General features: G+C 39.8%; 1 protein-coding gene across 2 annotated transcripts; it reads right to left on the bottom strand.

Annotated features, from left to right (window-relative positions):
- Positions 1-493: 493 nt before the first annotated feature.
- LOC103646635 (two-component response regulator ORR29) lies at positions 494-3,861 on the bottom strand. 2 transcript variants are annotated; one of them, XM_008671347.4, is made up of 7 exons: positions 3,683-3,861; positions 3,334-3,489; positions 1,826-1,987; positions 1,504-1,626; positions 1,346-1,422; positions 1,084-1,245; positions 494-995 (listed from the first exon to the last, which is right to left on the bottom strand). In XM_008671347.4, the coding sequence occupies exons 1-7, from the start codon at positions 3,798-3,800 to the stop codon at positions 615-617; spliced, it is 1,179 nt and encodes a 392-aa protein (XP_008669569.1). In that variant the 5' UTR covers positions 3,801-3,861; the 3' UTR covers positions 494-614. The 2 variants fall into 2 exon arrangements, with proteins under 2 accessions (XP_008669569.1, XP_008669570.1); XM_008671348.2 differs by lacking the exon at positions 3,683-3,861 and adding an exon at positions 3,574-3,659.
- Positions 3,862-20,024: the final 16,163 nt, after the last annotated feature.

Raw genomic sequence — 20,024 nt, forward strand, 5'->3', positions numbered from 1 at the left:
AAGAACACCGTTTTGCACTATAGATTGTACTGTTTGTAGAGTGTAGTTTGAATATGGGTATGACTATGAGTAAGCTGCTGGAGACGACCAGTGTGGAACATATGTTTAGCAACCGATTACATGGGATTGATGTCGAACTGAAACTGTTGTTTCTGCTAGGTGCTGCAACTATTTGTTGGGCACTTTGGTTGGGTGGAAATGACTTGGTTTTTAAGAAAAAGAATGTTCTTTCTTTATCCATATGGCGGCCTATTGGCTCTCAAGTTGGGTTATACTACAATGGGCATATTTGCAGGAATGAGTTGCACAGAGATCACAACTTTTTATGCAAGCAACCAAGGTTTTTTTCTTCCAGGCACATGGATGACGGTCTAGTCTTTGGATCGAAGGCCACTAGAGCGTGTTTGGTGTTTTTCTTTTCTTTTCCTTGAAGTGGGTTTGTGTCTTCAATAGAAGCCAAAAGTTAGGCAAGACTTTGTATACGCTTGATGTACTGAACTTAGTTATTAAGAAGATACAAAAACTGTCTATTCATGGGCATCCATTCATGCTGGCATCATTTCTGCTGGCAGTTTACAAGTACCTCCACCTACGCAATCCGTTGCTCAGTTAACCTAGAGCGTTTCACCATCTTCCGAGTCTGAATAGGTCACAAGCGTCACAACTGGTCGCAGCTCATCGTGACAAGAAACCAGCTTGTCAGCAGAATCATCCTTGCTCTTGACCTTCGCGTTATTACCATCTGAACTGTGAGTTCCAGATGCCTCATTCTTATCACCAAATGCATCTGTGCCAGCATCTCGATAATTACCATCCCTCATCGTCATTTCGACTTCTTCAACTTCTCTTGCATCTTTACCAGCAGGAGGATCATTGGGCAACTGTGGTTCCTCGAAAACACTCCCAAGCTGCAAGGCTCTTCGCATCGCTTCATACAACCTGTTGCTTTGTGTTTCCTCGATGGTTTCTGTCTGCTCCACGGATACGGATTCATCCTGCACGCAGGCAAGCAACGACGATCAGACTTGCCAGCTTCCATGTACACGGTTCTGTAATCACCACCTGCATTAAGAAATAGCTCACAGATCTATGTTCTGGTTGGACGTCGGGACGATTGTACTGGAATCTGCCATGGCTTATTTCAAAAATCCTCGAAGGCCGTGAATTCGAGGCGCCGCCAATGCCATGGCTGGAGTTGTTTGCATTTGAATTACGTAGTTCTTTCTCGACCTTCTTTCGGTGTTTCTGGCAAAATTAAAACCCATACAGTTTTTACTAAGTTGTTATTAAAAGAGAGAATGTTTTAGATTCGACAATAATCTAATGAAGGACAATATGCACGTACCTGAAGATGAGCAGAGATCTGTTTGCGACTAACGGAGTTCACATTCATGAGCAACTGTATCTTCTTCGGAGATGCGTCTAAAATAAAATTGGCTCACATACGTATCCAATATCCAGGAATTTGCGAGGCATGATAGGAATAGAGACATTGTATTGTACCTTCCCCAAGTAGTTCAACAGCTTGCAAAAACTTCCTCTGCAGGAATGGAGTCCACATCAGGTGAGTTCCCTTCTGCTTGTTGGTCCCTTCCTCAAATGCATTCCCCGTTTTCCCTTCAATACCTATATGTATTCACATGCAAGGTAGCGAGTAATATGCGTTTTTTTTGGACTACAATACTAATGGTGATTTGACAAAAAAAACATTTGATTCAAACGGTAACTGAAGTCGATGTACACCTTTTGCTGTTGTCTACGGAGTTCAACAAGTGCCACCGCGTTTTTCAAAAGGAAAAAGAAAACATGTCACAGTAGCTCCAACCTGGGAATAAGGCCTTGATCTTGTCGGTCCGTTGAAATTTTAGGTCAAGATGCTGCCACAGGTTATTCATCGTATTTGCATCAAGAGGCTTTTTAATCAAGAAACGTGCACCAAGCTCGACACTTCTCTTCATCGTGGGCCATGTCGTATCAGCTGACATCACTGGTTGCAAACAAACGGAAGTTAATTAGTTTCTTAACATTTTTGGAGAAATTTCATACTCCATCAAACACTATTCATGTATCAAAACAAATGAACTTATATGTAGGCTTCCTTAGACTCCCTCCAACAGACGCGCTAAAAAGATTATCTAACCTAAATCTTAGAGAAGATTCACATCCTCTAGAGCGACATCCTCTAAATTTAGAAGACGCTGTTGAATTCTCCAAAGTTTCTCTCATATCCTCTATCCATTTTAATACTTTAAACAACAGATTTAGCAAAACTAAAATATGTACCTTATATTTGAGAGTATGGCAATACATACATACAAAAAATAAAAGTAAAATATGTCTTTAATATAATTATTTAAGTATAGAGGGCGAGATTTAGAGGATACTGCTGAAAAAAGGAGATATAGAGGAGATAATATTTTATAGAAGTCTGTATAAGGCAGGTATATATGATGAATATAAAGAACATTGTTAGAGATAGTCTTGTGATGCCCTGTATTTTACGTGTGGTATTAGTTTCATCTAAAGCTAATTATTTATATTTTATCCTTAATTCCAAAAAATCGATATAATTCCGTAATGTGTGAATTATTATTGAACTATTTTTTATAGTATATCAAAAACCACAAATCTTATAATGTTAATCTATACATTTTTAAAAAATAATGTTCAAAGGTAGAAATGTTTGATTTAGAACAAACTAATATAACAAGTACATAATGGAGGGGAGTATTTCATAAAGATATTGGCCTACTTAGGCCATATTTGGTTTCCATATCTAAAACTTTAGTGACTAGAGTTTAGTCATTTTTAACGGGTGTTTAGAATGGCTTCAGGTTCCAGCTCCAGTGTGGAGCTGTAGTTTATAATATTAATTTAAATAGTTTTTTAAAAATATTTTAATTTAAATAATGAACGAAATGATTTATCTAAATGTCTTCTAAAGGTTTACCGCTCTAGCTCTATGATTTTTTAAGCACCTAATGACCTGCTCCACTAATTATACTAATTTTTTTTGGAACTGGAGCTATCCTAAACAGGGCCTTAGTTTCTTAACTACCAAACAGGGTGACGGAAGCTTTCTAAATTTTAGTCATCTAGTCACGAGGGGTCATTAAACGTGACTAAACTTGTATTTTTACATGGTCTGCCTTTCAGTTGTTCTCCTATCCCTTCACACTCCTGCATTAATTTGGAGCAATTTTGTATTTATATGTAATAATTAATGCACTTTAATTGGTTTTAGTTTGGAGAACTAAGCAAAATATTAATCTAAGAATTAAAATTTGGTCTATAAAGTTTAAGAGGACGACTAGAAACCAAACAGAGCCTTACTGATCACTTGAAGGCTTTTGTGCAACTTCCTGGACATGTCAAGGAACTGAAAACCATGCATCTCTTTCATGTTGACTTCCACTAACGCAAAATCAGTATCTCTTTGGTGATCCTTAAGAAACTTGAGCGCATCAACAGGACTCGCATACACAATCACTGAAACAAACAAGACAACCATTTATGAGAATAGCGCGTTAGAAATACAGTATATCTTTGAATGAGAAGCTTCTAGAGGCTAACAGTTGCAGAGCTAGAATAAACGGATTTTAGAAACAGCAAGATAGATCCATAAACAGAGTCTATGCGCATAACGGTTTTGCAACCGCACAAAATAATTTCAGAGATTTACCTTTACACTGGAGGTTGGCAAGCATGCAGCTTGCAGCCCTGGCATGGCATAGATTTTCGTCCACAACAATGGCAGTGAGGCTACCACTCGTTTGTTCCCTTACTATTTGAGTGCCCATATATTTCTACAGGGTAGGCTGGTGTTTGTGGTCCAAATTCGTGGGAAACACATGAAGAGCCCTGTGCCTATAAATAGAGAAAAAAGAAGGTGCCATCTCTTACTTTCTATATGTTTCATTCAATACTGACTTGTAACTGATATGTAGTTTTAATAATTATGCAAGCATATGTGGGCCAACTATGGTTATTCTCCTTTTCATACAGGGGCATCACATATTGGAATTTTCTATAGAAGTCCAGATTATGTATCAGGCTATCTCCAATAGTTTACCCATCTTTATCTTTATATTCAAACTTCACTCTACGAATAGTGCAGTTTACAGTGTAAAATAGTGTAAAAAACAATATTTTGGGTAATCATATGAGCTGCTGGAGATGGTTATAATAATCTACAATGGATGAAACATATAAGGACATAAATATAGATAATTATTTTTTCTCAAATCTGAATTGGGACAATGATAATATCAGATGTTTTGGATATATTTCAGATACATATATCCACATCAAAAATTCAACTATAAACATTGGGATACAAACATCGAATGTACGATTCAAATACAAATTATCTATTTTTATCTGAAACTTTTAGCTTAGATGGTTGGTTACCAAATAACTGATCACATCTGTCTTACGGTCTGATTGTTTCAGTTTTTTTTATTTTAGCTTTTATATCATTCAAAAGTGAAAAAACTCCTGAAAGTTAAAAATCGTATGCTCAATAGGGTAAGCTTTTAGACTTGGCTTATGAAATGTTTGGCCATTAGGATGTCCAAAACCTAAAGTACAAAATTTCAAAAATGCTGAAACAAACAGGTCCTGAGGCTATCTCTAATAGCTTATCCATCCACATATCTCATTTCAAGCTTTCCTTTGCAAATAGTACAGTCTAGTATTTTGCACGTTCTTTTATCATGGTCATGATGGCAGCTAAAACGACAATTCAAAATTTCAATCTATCATCAGTACATTAAACATAATAAAAAAGTGAAATCAGTTATCACTAAACTCATATATATGAGCCAGACATATTAAGAGGGTGTTTGATTATAGGAACTAATTGTTAGCCCTCAATTTATTTCATTTTAGTCCCTAAATTGCTAAATATGAAAACTAAAACTCTATCATCGTTTTCGTATTTGATAATTTAAAGACTAAAATAGGATAAAATAGAGGGACTAAAATTTAATCACTAGAAACTAAACACCCCCTAATTAAGCTACATGCGAAGCTTACTATCACTGTGAACTATTACTCCCTAGATGCGTCGTGAAATATATATTGCCTACTACAAGCTAATTATCTTTTAGAAGCCTATCCTAAAGCCTTATAAGATAGGGCTTCATCTTTTCCAAAAAATAGCTTTTGCTCTAGCTTCTTTGTGGAAGTTGCTTTTCTAGAGAAGCTAAAGACATAAAAAATCATTTGGCAAAATATTATATGCGGTGTTTTTAAAAGAAACCATGTCTAGTTACAATTGTAAGTTGATACATGCCTGTATACTGAGAAAAAACAAACTATGGTGGGAGAGTCTCTTTGTAAAATATACATGAGCAAATCTTATGAAGCCATTTTTGGCTTCACTATTTAAATACAAATGAGTTTTCATGTAAAGCCATTTTAAAAAGATGTCGTTTAGTACAACTTTCGAGAAGCCCTGCCAAAGGGTCCTAAATGTCACATGTTTAGAAACAGACACAATATATAATGCCCCGCGCAATAGTATTAATGTTGACCGATCAAAGACAACGATGAACAAACATAGCATGTCTACATGTTTGCTCAACCAGATGTTACACCGACAGCGGGATTCTCTACAGTTATGCCCGCAGACATAGCTGCAGCTGGTTGGCGGATGTATGGGGCCAACCGTGGTCTGGCCCAACGCGTCAGCCGCCGAACGTAATTGTAGAGGAAACGTTCGCGTTACACCATGTAGATACAAATGTTCCACTCTATATGGATGTGGCACTAGGTCAAACTCAGTTCATGTGTGAAATGGAATATATATTAGGTTTAAGGTAAAGGGCACTTAAGATGTGACCAACAGATAGTGCATATAATCATACAAAATGTTGTTTTGCACTGCAAATTGCATTGTTTATAGAGTGATGTTTGAAATAGAAGATGAGATGAGTAAGTCTGGTGAATAAATTTCTATGTGTACCCCCTCTCCTCTCCTCCTCCCCAAAGTACAAATTTCTATGCAGCTCTCTGCTCTCGCCAAATAAGGGTTCATATGAAAAAAGAAATACAAAAACAAGTAAGGCCCTTTTCATGAAATTCCACATATCTGAGTAATAATTAAATGATTCTGGTGAAGAGATACCTTGTAGATGTGCTGATGTGCGCAACATAATGTATAGATAGAGAGAGAGCATATGCCTCCATAAAGTTTTATTTGGATGTGCAACAATTAATATATAGTTCGGTAGTGCAATCTAGATGATATGGTATTACCTACTACTGCAATACTCATTCAACATCAAATCTTGTAACCAGGTCTCATTAATGGGCAACTCTCTAACTAACTTGAACCAAAAAGATTATTTTAGTTTATCCTTAAAGTCAAACTATCCATTTTACCAAGCTCATAAAAAAATTGTTAACATTTAAGACACTAAATAGATAAATTATAATAACATATTTTATGATAAATCTAATCGCACTTATTAATTGACATAAATATTGGTCTTTTGTATCATCTTGGTCAAGCATAGTATGATTTAAATGGCAAATCTAGTTTTGTTCGACTTGTATTGATGAGAACCGTCTAGGAAAAAATATCAAATTTGTTGGTTGACACTCTAATCACTGGGACTAACTATCTAAGATATTGTTGTTGTTTAAAATTTTAGAAATTCCACAAAACATATAATTTAATTGGAGTAACTACTACAAAAGTGATATGTAGGTACCCTATATTATGAGTAGAGGTGATCCAATTCATAGCCGTTTTTATAGAGACCTCCACTAAATCCCACTAGTTTACTCTTCTCTAGAAATACACTTGCAAAGGTAGCTAGGTTTCCTAGTAGTAACACCAGAAAAATCATTTCCTAAAATAATATTGCTTTTTATTTATTTTCCCATGATTTAACACAAGAGATTAAAATTTAATATGGGGTTTAGAAATATTCTTGTTATATAAATGATGTAGCACATGATTTTGGTTGATTTGTTTGGCTAGACTTGTGTGATGAAAATTCAAATCTCTTTGAATCCGTTTATATTTAAAGTTAGAAAAGGAAAACATTTTTGTCACTTCTTACTTGGTCTACCTTAACCTAGAAACACAATTTGCTTACCCAACCCATTCTTCTCAACCCATTTCGACCCATTCTCCTTGTCCCTTCTCTTGAATGACAATTGGCTTATGGCCTGCCTACCCAACCAAGTTACATAGTCTCGGTGGCCTTGGTCATCAGCACCATTCAGTGTTGAGCGTACCGTTCTTTTGGCTTATTATGTGTACTACTTGGTTTTAATGATAGAATTAGATACACATCATATATGAGTCCAGAAAGTCAAATCACACATATGGCCATAAGTAAGAAGTAATATCAAAAGATAATGCTAAATCACATAATGTATTTAATACAAGAGATATAACTATTAACTAAGCATCGTTCTACTAAGGTTTATCCTTTTGAGCTTGTTATGGACAAAAAAACTATTTTGCCTATGGAGATAAGCATAAATACTATTAGGTTTGCTAGGTAAAATGATCTGTCTGTCGACGACTATTAGAATTTAATGATGGATAATATTGATGAGGTGACTGACAATAGGATGATGGCTCTGAAGAAGATTGAGAAAGACAAGCTTATTGTAGACAAAGCCTACAACAAGAAAGTAAAGGCTAAGTCATTCTAGGTCAGAGATCTAGTTTGAAAGACAATTTTCCATTAAGGAGTAGGGACTGGAAGTTTGGTAAATGCTCCCCAGGCTGGGAAGGGCCCTACAAATTTACACAAGGTACTTTCTGGTAAAACATTAAATGACTATTTTCTAAAGCAATATCATCCTAGTGCATGTCAAGATGCTTAGAAAATCGATGTTCTCACATCGAGTTGTATTGTGCCAGTGCTTTTGGCTAGCTAAACTCCACCAAAAGGCAGGAGACATGTGTTGAGCACCATACTAGGCACCAAGATGGCCGGATGGTCCACGCCCCAGACGATCTGTGGGGTAGCCCGGATGGTCTGTGATTAGATTAATTTAGGTGAGAGTCCTTATTTCTTTCATGATTATCCTAATGAATCTCATGGAAAGTTGTTGGAAAACGCCTAGGAAGAGGTCCTGAAATCCTTATATATATGAAGGGGTATGGTCAATTAAAACACATAAAAATCAATCTATCAACCCTATTTTACCTTATGCATTAGAAGTTGGAGTAATTTAGCCTTAGTTTTAGTATTCCTCACCTAAAGATTCACCTCTCTTCATCTCTACATCGTCTAGAGGCGTCTTGGATGGCCTGACGATCCCAAGGCAACCCTAGGGTCTTTTCTCCCTAACGCCTCTAATGTTGTCTTGGGATCGATAGGCCACCCAAGACGCCTCTAGTCAACATAGAGCCAAAGAGAGGTGAAGATCGAGGTTGATGGAGACTAAACTAAGGCTAAATTACTTCTATTCCTAATGTTTGAAAGGAACAAGATAAATAAGATAAATTGGTTCATAGATTCGATTGCGTGTGTTCCAATTGGTCGTACCCTTTGTTTATGTAAGGGGGTCTAGACTGTTCCTAGCCAGATCCTAAATACATCCCATAGGGTTCACTAACAAACCCCGCAAGAATTATGATTCCTAACTGAAGTTGTTCCGACGTGGACCGTCCGTGCCGCCACGCCGAACTGTTCGGGGTGCGGACCGTCCTGGCCCAAGGCTGGACAGTCCGACCATTATTGGTGCTCAACACATGCCCCTGCCTTTTGGTAGAGGTTGATGAACCAAAAGCACCTATAGTGCCAGCATCCTTCAAGAAATAATAGATCTCACAAGTCATTTTATTACCGAATTAGAACTCAGCATGATGCAAGTCATCGTCTCCTTCAACCAATAGGATAATCATTTAATGAGACTAATGTATAAAGGCCGTTTAGAACTACATCTTTCCCGACCATGACTACTTAATCAATGGGTCAATAGGCACAACATTGTGGTACCCTCAGCCCGAATAAGCAATGAGATTATGCATGTAATATGAGTACATCGCCATATGTGAGCAGAACAATATATCGATAATGGGTAGGCTGGTGAAAAGTACCATGACACCACTAGGGATGGATGAACAAACGACACTTGTTGTGTCACCTTTTCTGTCATTTTATTCGACCATGTTGCTTTTGCGTGTGATCAGGGTTACTTTGTTGACCGACTGCATGGGACATCCTTGTTTCTAACATATTCGGACATTAATTTATTAGAAGTAGGGCTGGCTTTAACCACCTGACAAGATGTTTTAGATGAATTTTGCTTCCTTATACCCGTTTCTGGTTGTCAAGGCTTGAAGATGCGCAAACACTAAGGCCTCTAGTCGCTGCCAAACCGACCGTGTGTGTTCTGGACCGTCTGCTCATAGGCGTCGGACCGTCTGTGATGCACGGGAAAGGGAGCTTTCATCGGTTTGGCCAATTGCGCTTGCCCCCCGGTGCCTCTGGTCTTATGAGTCCTTCTTTTGTCTGGAGCCTTTCTCTTTATAAAGAGGCAAAACACAATAGGTGCGAGAGATTCTCCAAATTTATTCATATATCACTTACCACAATTACAATTCCTGAAAGGGCAACCTTTTGATATTTTTTTCCGTGAGACATACTGATCCTTCTTCTAGCTAAATGATATATTATTCTTCCTTATCAGATGCACCAAACTTCAGAGCTGGAGGTCGGTTGTCTTCAACTACTATTCTTTCTCCAGATGGGGTTTCCAAACACATGTTTCTCTCAGTATATTGGATTACTGCATTAGTTCTTTGTAACCAATTCTTTCCAAGAATCACATCCTTTCCCATTGATTCTATCACTATAAGATCAGCTAGAAAATCTATCCCATTGATTTTAACACTTACATTTGGACATATGTAGTTTACTAACATTTTTCTTTCGGGTGCACTGATGGTCATCCTTGATCTCAAGGGACACTTAAAGATACCATACTTAATTTGTTGCAAACTAGGCACTGATAAAAGAATGTGTTGTACGAGGATCTTACAACACGGTGGCGGTAGTTGTGTGAATGACTAGTGTTCCAAAAATTACGACATTATCATATGGAATGGTTCCTGTCACTGCATAACTTATCCTTCATATGGACTTTTTCCGTTGTTTATTCTTTGTTGATACACGAGTTTGAGGGTGTTGTATTTTCTTTTGGACCTTATTGATATCCACATCATTGTTAGGACAACTATTAACAAGATGGTCGGTATCACCACAGCCAAAGCAAGCACGACTTGATAAGTTACATGGTGGAGTTGTCTTTACGTTGTTGGTAGAAGAATCTATGCATTTTTGTTCATATTCCATGTCTGAAGACTGAGATAGCTTCATCTCGGAGGTGATCTGTAGTGAACGTTTCTCAAGACAATTACGGAAGTAATGACCTTCACGTCCACATTGATAGCAAGCTTTTCTTGAAGTTATTTCTTGACTTTTTCCATGTTTTCCTTTTTGTTTCCTGGACCTGATACGACCATGAGGCTGAAACTGTGTGCAAGTAATAGTCCATCCATCAATGTAACACTCCTGTGTTTCTTCTTAGGGCTAGACATCCTTGTGATGTTTCCTTTTTGAAATACTTTGCAATTCATCAACTGACAATGCATTAGGTATGAGAGAATCTGCTATTAGTTGTTCTTGGGGAGACATTTGTCTTTTTATGCCAGAAAATAAAATCCGGTTCTTCTGTTTTGTAGTTTCACTTTCATTTGCATTGATTTGGTGATAAGGAATTCCATAATACTCACAACAACAACATGTTCCAAGGTTACTTATCTGTTGGTTTGGTTGTGTATCCTTTTGTGTCTCGAATGTCTGTTCATCAGCTGTTTTATTTATAGTGTTGTTTTTACTTGCCAACACAACACATTCTTTACACTTAGTGACATCACTTGTAGTTGACATTTCAAGGTCTGACATCTGTATGGGTATGGAAGAATGGAAGGGACGAGAGGGTTGAGCAAAGACATATTATAGAGAGCAGAGAAAACTCATCTATCTAAGGTTTTACCTAGCTAACTGATGTCATTGTGGACAAAAGTCACACAATACACCAACAATCATTTCAAAGAAGCAAATCAAACATGAACACGAAGGACAATGAACTCAAGCATACCAGCTCAACACAATCCAATTCTACTCATTCAACCAAAACAAAAGGTGAGACAAGGTTTGGGATAAGAAAGATATTATAACATCAAGGAGTTGGGTAAGAATTATCAAGGAGTTAGACAAGACATATTTTTCGGTGGCCAAGAGTGAAATAAGATAATCATGAACTATTAAAGTGAGGATAAATGATACAACCAAGGATATGAAGTGAGTTAGGGAGAAAGCATTATCAAGGAGAAAAGTAGAGAGGCAAAGGTTTAATATATCAAGGTGGATATTGCACAAGGGTGGCAATACAATGGCAAGAAAACAAAAGTATAAGAAGTCAAGGGTTATATAGCAATATTATGGATTAGAGAACCACTATAATATAATATCGCCCTTACCGATCTAGTCGAAAATCTTAATACTAAAGAACAATCCTATCAACCTAACCAAGAAGTCTAGTAATAGATCCAAAGGATCCATAACAAAACTTCTTGCGGAGTGGGGATAAGACAGAGAATAGGGCATCGTCGATAGCTTCAAAATGGTTTCTTCTGGCAAACTTCGCTTCAAGTTCCGCAATCCTAGCTTGATCATCTTGCAATGCTTCTCATTAGAACCTTCTGATAGACGAAGAATTAGACAAGAAGGGTGGAAGATAAAAGAGACGAGTTTTGATATAAAGTAACTTTTTATGAAGACAATTAAGTCAAGTTTTGAATGATTGACCAGGCTTTCCATTTCTAACTAATCTAGCGACCTACGGTCACATTGCTTTGATACCACTTCTGTCACACCCGTTTCTAAGGGCATAGCCGGGTGCATAGCATATGTGTGCCAGGATATATTTCCGCACATATGTTGATGTCACAAGTGTAATATATCAAAAGAACAATCCATAAAAGCGTAAATAACGATTTTATTAACATATTACACTTTGAACAGACATAATGTCTTAACTTTTATTCATCAAAGTACAGCGAAACATGGACATCCATCCACAGGAAGATGACCGGGGGTATCACTAGACTAGCATCCATGGAGCTCAGCATCATAACTTCATCTGCAAACTTCTGATCAAAGTTTAAGCAAGGGTGAGCTCACTTATGGTCGGGGCTCAACAAGTGAGGGGAAATTAATGCAAGTTTAACAAGGTGAGGCTAAGGTTGAGCAGTAAGCATTTTAGTTGGTCAATATTTTATTAACAGCACCTGTCTTACTAATAAGTGCGAATCCCAAGTATTCCCATTAAACAAAGGTATAAGAGTATATCAAAAACAGTTAAGTGAAACTACTTAAGCAAACCATTGGCAGATCATCGGATCTCGATTTATTTCCATCTTCAAGTTCAATTATCCCGTGAGGAGTCCAGGCTGCTCTTAACCGTGAGCACGACTGATATATCAGTTTTACACTCTTCAGAGGTGGCACATCTTTACCCATGAGTCACGATTCCCTTCTAGCCCGGGTTAGCTAGACCCGTATTCACTTCCGAGGTGAATGGCTAGGGTCTCACTACGAGGCTTTTCCCTAGAGTCCTCATTATGCAAATGTTGGAAATGGTCAAACTGCATAGAGTACACCTAACGTAACCAACTTATAGTCCAGACTACAGGGTAAAGCTTTGAGAACTATGCCTGTATCCAATTTGCCTGAGCCGGAACTATAAGCGCTTGCCAGATGCTCCCGTTTCGATCGACCACGGCCAACACCCAACATAAGACTTCCCTAGTTATTTAGCCAAGGGCGTCCCATACCACCCTCATGGTAGCACTATTTTCCCGGGTGGTCACTCCATGTTCCAATTAATATGCAATAATCTTGTTTAACCATCGGGTTAACAACAATAATGTAAACTTACCATTTGGAACATTAGTATCATAAACAAGAGTGACTGCATAAAGTTAAGTTGTAGCAATAGCATAGCTACTTGACTAGATCATAATCCCAGGTTAAACAAGGAGTAAGGTTGGAAAGGTTAGGTGTATCTAAATAGGTAACCCATCAAATTATGCATATATATCTAAGAGTAAACTTTATTAAATGTATTGTTTGGGATCAAACAGAGTATGCAGAGGGAGAAGTCCACTTGTCTTGCTTATAGAAAACTTGAGGTTCTTCCACGTATAGGTATAGATCTTGATTCTTAACTACTAGATCAACCACTGAATATCACACAAACAAACAAGAAGAAGCAAACACCACTCAATAACATACAACATTCACCATACGTAAAGCTAAAAGAAAGCTTAACAAAAAGAGCATTCATTTTTCAAAAACATCGCAAGTAATGGTTATAATAAGGGGGTATTCTTTTATAAAATGTGTGATCTATACTTTATAAAACAAGACATGAGCTTAAAAATATCTTAATTGAAATATACAACTATTAAGTTCACCAAATTAATCTTTTATAAAACGTCATATGTGATATGTCTAAGATTAAGGGTTTATAAGACGATAAAACACGTTATAACAATATTAAACCTTTTAACCTTTTTAGAAAAGATATATGTTATATATCTAAGGTTAATGGGCTACGAAACACGTTATTAATTTTAGAAGCATTATGGAACGTATTATAATTCATTGTTAAACCTTCACTTATGATAAACTAAGATATAAGTCTAAATAGGTTTATGTGAAAAGATTATTATTATTAAATACCTATTTTATGAAAAGTTAGGTTATAGGCCTTTAAGTGGATTTTCATGCAAAAGATAATGAACAAATAACTATCTTTTAATTTCATTAGAAAACACATAGTCTATATTATTATATTCGACGTCAATATATAAAGTAACATTTTAAGTTATAAAAGAACTTAAACTCTTATTACTTTATTTTATCCTTTAGGAAAAGCTAAGTGATTTGTATATAATGTGGACTAAATTATATGAAATCATTAATCATGCCATAAATCTAGTTAAGAATAAATTGACGACTATAGGTTTGATTAATAAATTATGATAAACGTAATTAATCTATTAATTATCTTTAATTATATTGTAGGAACAAATGATCTAATTTATTAGAAAGGAAATTATGTATAAATTATCATTTTAGTTTATAAAAGCAATGACCCTTGTTATCTTTTAATTAAGAAAATATAAATAATCTATTAATTGGACATATATTTATATTCTATTTTTAATAAAAAAAACATATGATCTATATATTCTTTTAAGTTTCTATTTAATACGGCTATACTTAAACATCTATAACGAACCTTATTAAATCAAAAACATTATATCTATTAAAAAGGTCATTTTAAAGTTAGAAACAAATTATCTAATTCTTTAGTAAGAAACCTATGTTTACCAATATAACTATCAATTTCTTTATTAGAAAAGTATGGATGCCTAGTTAAGTCATTTTAACATTATTATAAATTATACTATTTCGGTTTTCTCCTTTCTTTTCTAAATAGAATTTATACGTATAACTAAAAATTGTTTATTTAATTCTTCTAACATTAATATTCTAAGAAGTACTTGTAAATTACTAAATGAGACTTTTAATAACATATTCATGGTTATTATGACATAGATAAATATTTTACTAATTCTAAGTGCTATACTTATGAGTACTTTTATTATGACTAGTAACATCTATATTTTCATTTCACCGGAACTACGTGGCCTAGTATTTCTTCTATTTTTCTTATATCAATAAAATTATACTTATACCAATACTAACCAATATCGTTCCACACACTAAAGCGAAATTAATTATAAACATTTCTAGTATGAAAATCACCGAGGTAGTGAATAGCGACAGTATTCATTTTTAAAATTATAAAATCATACACATATTCAAAGCATTGTCCGGGGTTCGATTTTGGTTACACGTATACATCGAAATCTAAAATCATACACGTGAATCGCCAAATCATCTCAATATTACAACAATAATTCACAAAATTCGTAAATTAATTCAAAATATGCTTTAGAAAATAAATTAACGGGTTGTCTTCAACCTTAGTTTCTTGCTCATGCGTAGGGGGAGCTCGACAGGGGGGGTTGACCGGGCAGGGAACGGGCGCGATCGTCGTGCTGCGCGGACGGAACTACGGCTGGGGGACGCAGACAGTGAGCACGAGCTCCGCCGTGGCTCCACGGATGGTGGCGATGGCTCTAACGGCGAGGAGAGTGAGAGTGAGAGCTCGTGTAGGGAGGAGCAAGGGCTCGGCGGGGGTTTTATAGAGGAGAGGGAGGGAGAGGAAGGGTCGGCTGGGGTGGGAAGAACGGCGATCAAGGTCTTCAAGGCCATTAATGGCATTCACAGAGCTTGAATGGAGGGAGAGAGAAGAGGAAATAGAAGCATTAACACGCTGGCGAACGGTCGCGGGATGTCAGGGGTCGCGGTCGGGTAGGGCGACGTCGGGGTCGCGCTTGGTCGGTCCTGGCAGCGCGCGGGCATCGGGTGCAGGGGTAGATGAGCGGTTTGCGGCTCGCGTGTGCGGGGCTCGGTCGGCGCGGTCGAGGCAGGCGTCGCGCGCCGCGGGCATGGTGCTGCTCGGCTGAGGTCACGTCGGGTCGGTGGCGCGCCTGGGCTTCGCACAGGGTGGGGCGCGGCTCTGCTGGCGCTCGGATGCTGGCGGCCTGGGCGGGTGCTCGTTGGGAGAGAGAAGGAGAGAGGAGAGGAGAGAGAAGGGCAGGGTGGCGGCGGCTACTAGGGAGAGGAGCCAGGGGGCGGCGGCTAGGTCAGCAGGGAAGGGAGGCAGGGGGCGCGCGACTCTTACATGGGCCTCTAGTGGGCTTAGGGTTAGGGTTAGGTTAGAGTTTTCTTTTTTTTTCTTTTTCTTTTTTTCTATTTCTTTTCTAAATTCGACATATATTTTTAAATAACCCTAAAATTTATAATAATTAAACCAAAATTATTTTTAAATAAAATAGTTATTTTTGGACTAATTATTATATTATTTACTAGGATTTTTCCTATAAGAAGAAATGCTATTAAATATCCAAAAATCAATCATGCGCAATCAAAATTATTCCAAATGAAATAAATAACAAACACTTCAATAAAAAATTTAGTACCATAATTACCATTAATAAACTAACTGTATTATTTTTATTTGATGATTTTTATAGTGTTACAAACCTACCCCTCGTAAAAGAATCTCGTCCTCGAGATTAAGGAAGGCTAGCACGAAAGCAAAGGAGATACATAGTTATTTGTAGGTTCTTAGTTCACATTGAACTCTTCTAACATTAAGGAACTTCCTTACTTCTTTGCTCCGCAATGTATACTAATCAAGCGACCTTCATCATCGTACTTATAAAATGGTGGGTCTTCTGAATTATTGTTTAGGTCATGCTTGGTAGCTTTCTTCTTTATTCGGTCTAGACGCTTCTTGGGGCATTCACGAATAAGATGCCCTTCATTTTTGCAGTAGTAGCAAGCACCTCTTGCTTTGAGTTCTTTGCGAGTCTTCTGAATTTTATCTATTTATTTATTTTCTTGACTTGTATATTATTTTCCTTCTCTTTCTCCAAATTCCAGAGCTCAAATTGTGTCTCAAATCACAATATTAACATGATTATATTTTTACTGATATTATCATTGTTTATAAATTCACAATCAAATAAACTCCGGCACGGTGCACAAGTTGTTCATGTCTCATTTGTTAATTATTCGCTTTTAGGTGTGGTTATTCACATGTTCAGATAAATAGAGGCAAACCATATAAGTAAATCAACTCTATTTGCATTATTTACACTTTTGGGTATTACAAATCCTACCCCCTTAATAGTAATCTCGCCCTCGAGATTTAGGAAGGACTAGGGAAAAGATGGGGAAATTCTATTCCAAGCTCTTCTTCTCTCGCCCAAGTAGCTTCATCTTCTCCATGGTGACTCCATTGTACTTTGCACATCTTTATCACTTTATTTCTGGTAACTCGAGTCAAAGTATCAAGGATCTTGATAGGATATGTAACGCCCTGAATTTGGGGGTAGATTTTTTTCTTCTTTTCTCTCACCAAATTCGGGCGTTACTCTCTTTTCTCTTTCCCCGTTTGCTCCTTCTTCCCAATTTCAAACCAGTATAGCGGCAGGTGTCCGTGTTATGTATAAACCAAAACCTAAGTGTCATGGGTGTTGCATCATGCCGAAGCACATTTCTTTGTCTGATGTTGAATGTTCGTCTCGTTCCGTTCCGGAATTCGGTTCGCGATTTAATTCCGTTTAGTGGTCGCGCTCGTCGTGGGTTTTCGATCCGCGAAGTGGCCCGGCCCAGCCCAACCTAGTCCAGCCCAGCCCAACCGGCCCGGCCCGCCTCGGCCTGCGCGCCCCTGGCGCCCAAAACCCCCCCCCCCCCCCCCCCATGCGCCCCCTCCTCTCCCTCTCTCATTTGGATCTCCCGCGCAACAACCTCTCCTCTCCCTCTTCCACCTCTCTCTCCCCGTGGTGCCCTAGGATTTGGAGACGGCGATCACCGGATTTTGGACCCCGAGGTGAGCTCCCCTCCCCTTCTTCTCTCTCTCTCCCTCTCCCTCCTCTTCTCCCCCGCGCGCGCGCCCTCCCTCTTCCCCCTGCCCGCGCCTGACCCCGTCCCTGCCCGGCGCGGCGGCGCCCCTGCCCGCCCGCTCGGCCCTCCCCGCGGCGGCGCTCGGCGCCCGCCCCCGGCTCGCCCGCCCGGCCTCCCTCCCGGGGCGGCGCTCGGCTCCCCGTCCCCGGCCTCCCTCCCCGGCGGCGCTCGGCGCCCGTCCCCGGCCTCCCCCCCCCCGCTCGACCCCTTCCCCGGCCTCCCCGGCGGCGCTCCCCGCCCCTGCTCGCCCGTGGCGGCGCCCGTCCGCCCCCGCCCCTCCCCTGCTCGCGCGCAGCACGGCCCCGGCGCACCCCCGGCAAGGCCCGGCGCGGCCCCGGTGGCCCCTGCTCGCCGGCGCGACCCCGGCGCGGCCCCCGGCCCCCGGCGCGTCCCCGGCGCGGCCCCGGCCGGCTCGGCCGCCCCTGGCCGGTTCAACCGCCCCCCTGGCCGGTTCAACCGCCCTGGCCCCAGCTCGCCCGCCCGTTCCCCCGTCCCGGCCTCGCCCGACCGTGTCCCCGCTCGCTCGCGCTCGCGGTGATTATTCGTTAATTAGCGTGTTGCGTCGCGCGCTTCGCCGCGCGACGGATTTGTCTAAATTCAGATTCTATCTTGTGTTGCGTCGTGCGCTTCGTCGCGCGACGACCCATTTTGTTTCAGGTTGTTTAAGGTGTAACGCCGCGTGTGTATTCACGCGACGTTCCACTTTGGACTCAGTTTAGTCGACGTATGCCGTCGTGCGCTTCGTCGTGTGACGCTTAACGTCTCCTCTTAACTAAGGCGAAGTGTCTCGTTGCGTGCTCGGTCGCGCGACGAGTCGTTAACCTTTTAATTCGTTTTAGAGAGCTTTGTCGCGCGTCTCGCCGCGCGACCATCCTTTTATTTATCTCCACCTGCTTATAATAATTAGACATGAAACATGACTTTACTTTACGCTAAATATAGTGTCTACATTAAATTTCCTTCTATTAAGCGAGTAGTTAATTTATAATCATGTAACGTGATCGTTTCTCGACTGTCTTTTCCTCTTTCTCTCTTAACCGTACTCGCGAGCCCGCGTAGAACGTCTGTTTACTTATTGCATTCTATTGTATGGTGTACTGTTCTTTTGTATTAAATGTGTGGATGTTTGTATGTTTGCAATCGCATAGAGAACGATCCGGTCGAAGAGACCGAGGAACTCGCAGGAGAAGCCCCTGAGCAGCAGTCGTTTGGTGGAGGCAAGTGTCCCTTGACCTATCTATGTCCTATTCATTATTTAATTCACCTCCCGCTTTACACATTTATGCCTAAGGATTGACTAGCTTTTGTTATCCATGTCCTTGTTTACCTATTTGGGTTGGATTATTACTATTTAGCTTTATGCTATTGCTTAACTCTAATCAATGAACATGATGAGATTATCTATGATACGCTGTTTTCCCTTCTCTTATTATGATGTGGTACTTGTGGTCATCAAGGGGGCTCGAGCGGTTTCTCGAGTGCCTCTCCGTAAGGACCTGTTCTATGGATGACCGCCCGGGAAAACAGTGCAACCATGAGGGTGGAATGGGGTGCCCTTAGCTGAATAATTAGAGGATCCGGGGTGTAGTTCACTTAGCCGTCGTGCCGTCAATGGGGCTCGGTGTATGCGGCTCGCTCTGCCAAGTTTGGGTTCGCCCCTTGGGGAGGAGTGCGGTGCATTTAGGAAACCTAACGGGTGGCTACAGTCCCGGGGAATCTTTGTAAAGGCTACGTAGTGATGCCCTGCTGGGTCACCTTGGTAGTGATCAATGGAGAGTCATGATCTCCGGGCAGAATGGGAATCACGGCTTGTGGGTAAAGTGCACAACCTCTGCAGAGTGTTTGAAAACTGATATATCAGCCGTGCTCGCGGTTATGAGCGGCCAAGGGAGCTCCAGTGATTAGTGGTACTTGATCAGAGATACTTTGGTACAGGTGGTTATGAGATTGATGGTTTTGGTTATGACTATGATGCTGGTAAGTGGTACTCTTTCCGTTTGGAAAGGAGTACGTTTGGGTTAATAACTTGGGTTAATGCTAAAACTTGGCTTTCTACTAGTAAGTAATAATCTGACCAACTAAAAGCAACTGCTTGACTTATCCCCACATAAAGCTAGTCCACTACAGCCAAACAGGATACTTGCTGAGTATGTTGATGTGTACTCACCCTTGCTCTACACACCAAACCCCCCCCATCCCCAGGTTGTCACCATTGCAACCACTGCTCAGGCGAAGATGAAGCTGTGGAAGGAGACTTCCAGGAGTTCCAAGATTACGACGAGTTCTAGGTGTGGGTTAGCGGCAACCCCCAGTCGGCTGCCTGTGAAGGCCGCGTTTATCTACGTTTCTTTTCCGCACTTTGATTTCTTG

This window comes from Zea mays, chromosome 2, assembly GCF_902167145.1.
Source record: "Zea mays cultivar B73 chromosome 2, Zm-B73-REFERENCE-NAM-5.0, whole genome shotgun sequence".
In the NCBI taxonomy this organism is placed as follows: domain Eukaryota; kingdom Viridiplantae; phylum Streptophyta; class Magnoliopsida; order Poales; family Poaceae; genus Zea; species Zea mays.